At 47.6% G+C, this 4,452-nt stretch overlaps 1 protein-coding gene across 1 annotated transcript in view; it reads left to right on the top strand.

Moving 5' to 3' along the window:
- The window catches only part of ZNF691 (zinc finger protein 691), a 6,030-nt gene extending 2,496 nt beyond the window's left edge, over positions 1 to 3,534 (top strand). The window contains exons 2-3 of the mRNA XM_014454482.2: positions 458 to 571; positions 2,085 to 3,534. Of these exons, the coding sequence (XP_014309968.1) occupies positions 2,094 to 2,948 (855 nt within the window). The 5' untranslated portion in view covers positions 458 to 571; positions 2,085 to 2,093 and the 3' untranslated portion in view covers positions 2,949 to 3,534. The remainder of the gene's footprint in view (positions 1 to 457; positions 572 to 2,084) is intronic.
- Positions 3,535 to 4,452: the final 918 nt, after the last annotated feature.

Raw genomic sequence — 4,452 nt, 5'->3', positions numbered from 1 at the left:
GCTACATATTTACTCTCTGGCCCTTTACAGAAAAACGTCAATCTGATCCTACTTAAAGATTTGAGGCTCTGTCCATATTCCATAATTTAAATTATATACAGTCTTGTACCATTTTTTAAAATCCTCACCCAAGGATATGTTTTTGTTGATTTTAGAGAAAGAGAGGAAGGGAAAAGGAGGGAGGGAGGGAGGGGGAGAGAGAGAAAAATTGGTGTATCAGAGAAACATTGATCAGTTGCCTCCCGTGTGTGCTGTGACTGGGGATGGAACCCATAACCTGGGTATGTGCCCTAACCAGAAATCATACCCGAACCCGTCACCTTTTGGTGTATGGGACAACGCTCCAACCAACTGAGCCACCTAACCAGGGTGTTCTTGTACCATTTTTCAATTAAAAAATGTTTTTTTCCTAACAAGATCACTGAAGGGATCTTTTCCATTCTTGTATTCTCCACAGGTCTAGGAAACAGTGCCTTCAACAACTGTAACCGTAGCTGTCGTTTGCTGAATGACCAGTACATACCACCCACTACACTGAGCATGCCTTGGCATCTTCTCTAACGCAGTGTAGGTAGGTCATCACAAGTTTAGTGATGTGGGAGCGGAGGCTCAGAGTGGTTGAATAGTTTGCAGAATTTTAAAGAGAATATGTGTCATCACTGGCATCCAACCCTAAATGTAGTCACTGTCCCTTCTGTTACTTTATGTTGCTGTTTTCCAGAAATACTTGCTGACCTGAAGGAAGTATCAGTCTTTCATTTTATCATCAGGGCCTCTCCATAGTGTGTGCTTCCCTCCCTCATCCCTTTGTTCATGTCACTCTACTGTATCTCTAGCAGCCCGCTCTGCCTTTTGAAATGTTATTTCTCCAAGGCCTGGAGGAAACACCACACTCTCCTCGTATAAGAAGTACTTTTTCTTCCCATCATTCTCTGGTCTTGGCTGTAGGACCTCAAAAGAATGTATGCAGCTTAGCAAGCATTTACTGATGTTTGCATAAGTAGGCCCTGTGCTAGTCACTGTGTGTGTGTGTGGCTATGTGTGAGGGGAGTGTGGTGTGTGTGTGTGGTTTGTGTATCCGTGTGTATAGCTTTGTGTGTGTGAGTGTGATTTTTGTGTCTTGTCTCTGTGGGTGTATGTAGCATGTGAGTGTATGGCTGTGTATATGTGTGTGAGATTGCATGTGGTATAAGAGTATAGCTGTATGTGTGTGAGTACGTAGCCAGTTATGTGACTGTATGTGTGGGAGGACTGTGAATGGTGTATATGATACGCATGTGTGTGGCTATATGTGCTGTGAGAGTGTGGTGTATGTGTGACTGTGGTATGTATGTGTGGTGTGAGGTGGCTGAAGTGTGTCTGGAATGTGAGTATGGCTGTGCATATGGTGTGAGCATGTGTGTGCGCATGTGCTTCTGTATGGTGTTTGAGAGTGGAAGTGTGTACTGACCAATGAGAACAGACACGGCCCAGACCCTGCAGTAGGTCTCAGAGGTCTCAGATGTTAACTCGTTACTTGCTGGATTATAGTGAGGTCCGAGGAAGGGAAGGGAAGGGTACAGAACACCTAAGAGGATTCAGAGCTGGGCCTTGTAAACAACCAGGAGAGCCTCAAGAATGAGAGGTTCTGTTATGTTCATTTTGAAAGCAGGCACATAGATGGATACTTTTAAGGAAGGTTAAAAAAAAGATATAAACACGAGTTTCAGTTAACTTACAGTTAGGCAGAAGAACTGAACTTATTCTAAAATGGAAGTCCTTCACTTGCACATAAATTATAGTGTGGACTGTATCGTTTAGTGGTATGAAGAAAAATGATATTATTCCATTGCACAAATATGATCTGTGGTGGTGGACAAAGTGGTTCCTTTTCATTCTGGTTTGGTAGCTTGAAATATCTGGAAGTTTGTTCATTTGCAAGTTAGTAAGTAAAGGCATTCTATGCAAGTTTTCCCATTAATTGAGGTTACTTCTGGTGGCTGGTTCCATGGGGAAGGTGTATCCCTCTTCAAACAGAACAAGATTCCCTGTGGCCTGGCCTGACCCAAGGAATAAAGGTGTTGGCCATTTGTGTTCGTTCTCAGGGTTCAGAGATGGGCAGTGAGAAGGAGCAGAATCCAGAACAGCACCTGCCTGAGGAAGGGGAGCGGGGTAAGCCTTGGAGAGCGGATGACCCAGAGGGTTTTCGGATCCCAGATGGGGAGAAAGAGCATGGGCAAGAGAGCCTGTCAGAGGGACCACAAGGAATCCATCCCCCAAAGCCCTGGCAGAAAGCCACTGTCCCCACTGGAGAGCCAGGGGACCCCATTGTCCATTCAAGACTTGAGGCCGATGAGAAGCCCTTTATATGTGCCCAGTGTGGCAAAACCTTCAATAACACCTCCAACCTGAGGACACACCAGCGGATCCACACGGGCGAGAAGCCTTACAAATGCTCTGAATGTGGCAAGAGCTTCTCGAGAAGCTCCAACCGCATCCGGCACGAGCGGATCCACCTGGAGGAGAAGCACTACAAGTGTCCCAAGTGTCAGGAGAGCTTTCGGCGGCGCTCGGATCTCACCACACACCAGCAAGATCACCTGGGCAAGCGGCCGTACCGCTGTGACATCTGTGGCAAGAGCTTCAGCCAGAGCGCCACGCTGGCCGTGCATCACCGGACCCACCTCGAGCCGGCACCCTACATCTGCTGTGAGTGTGGGAAGAGCTTCAGCAACAGCTCCAGCTTTGGGGTGCACCACCGCACCCACACAGGCGAGAGGCCTTACGAGTGCACCGAATGTGGGCGGACCTTCAGCGACATCTCCAACTTTGGAGCACACCAGAGGACTCACAGAGGGGAGAAGCCCTACCGGTGCACTCTGTGTGGGAAACACTTCTCTCGGAGCTCAAATCTCATCCGCCACCAGAAAACGCACATGGGAGAGCAGGCTGGGAAAGATTCCGGCTGAAGGAGTAAGGGAGAGACCTCAACATAGTGTAGGAAGATCTTTAGGATCTGCTGCTGCCCCTTGACCTCAGGCCCTTCACCCCACTTTGGAGAATGGTTTCCTGTTGCCTCTGAAGCCAGGATCTCCAGCAAGTCCTGAGAAGGGACTCTGAGTAAAAATCTTTGCCCCTTTCCAAGCCGATATTTTGCCTTGGAAAGTCAGAGGATCTGGTCTTGGCTTCATCTCCTTGGGGTGAAAGAGAAATAGGGTAGGTTTAGTAAATGCTCACCTTATTAGGGCAGCTGTCCCTGGCCTTTGAGGAAGTACCTGTGAGATGGGCACTACATTGTGTATGAACTGCTGAGGGCCCATTGCAGTGGCCTGCTAGTTCTGTCCACTGTGCTCCAGCTGGGCCGGGAGGAGCCATCTTCCCAGTGGAAGGAGCTTCCTTGGCCTGGAGAGGCGGTCCTGCCTTAGAAATGGAGGGGAAGCCCTCAGGGAGCCATGATCTAGGGACCTTCACACTCCCCATGTGTGTGACTTGTTATCCCTGCCCCCACCTGCATCTGTTCCCTGAGTGACCAGCAGTAAAACCCTTCAATGAAAAGGACCTGTGTACTTATTTGGGGGCATCAAAGAAGTGGGGAGCTGGTCTCTCTGCAGCTACTCTGAAAGAGAGTTGAATTTCAAGAAAGACAAGATGGGTGGTTGCTCAGAAAAGCAAAGGGAAGCAGGCTAAGTCTCTGGGCCTTTGGGGAGAAAGGAGAAAGGAAAGGAATTAATATTAATTGAGCGTTCACTATATGCCATAGATTCTACCAGTCACATTTCTTTTCTTTAAAAGAAATATATTTTATTGAATTCAGAGAGGAAGGAAGAGGGAGGGAGAGAGAGAAACATCAGTGGTAAGAGAATCATTGATCGGCTGCTTCCTGCACACCCCTCACTGGGGATTGAGCCCACAACCCAGGCATGTGCCCTTGACTAGAATCGAACTTGGGACCCTTTTTTCCACAGGCTGACGCTCCATCCACCAGCGGTTCTCAATCTGTGGGTCGCAACCATCGGAAAACACATATAGCATATCAGATATTTACATTACAATTCATAACAGTAGCAAAATTACAGTTATGAAGTAGCAACGAAAATAATTTTATGGTTGGGGGTCACCACAACACGAGGAACTGTATTGAAGGGTTGAGAACCACTTGGTTTAGTGACTAAACCAAACTAGCTAGGGCTACCAGTCACGTTTCCATTTAAAAAAAACAAACATATTTTTGTTGATTTCAGAGAGGAAAGGAGAAGGAGAGGGAGATAGAAACATCAATGATGAGAGAGAATCATTGATCGGCCGCCTCCTGCATGCCCCCTACCAGGGATTGAGCCTGCAACCCGGGCATGTCCCCTTGACCAGAATCGAACCCTTCAGTCCTCAGGCTGACGCTCTATCCACTAAGCCAAACCAGCCAAGGCTCCCATTTCCATTCTTTATTTCATTTAGTTGTTACAGCAACCCTCAAGG

This window comes from Myotis lucifugus, unplaced genomic scaffold, assembly GCF_000147115.1.
Source record: "Myotis lucifugus unplaced genomic scaffold, Myoluc2.0 scaffold_37, whole genome shotgun sequence".
Classification (NCBI taxonomy): Eukaryota; Metazoa; Chordata; class Mammalia; order Chiroptera; family Vespertilionidae; genus Myotis; species Myotis lucifugus.
Note: the sequence above shows the minus strand (reverse complement) of the source record. Positions and strands in the feature narration are given on the sequence as shown.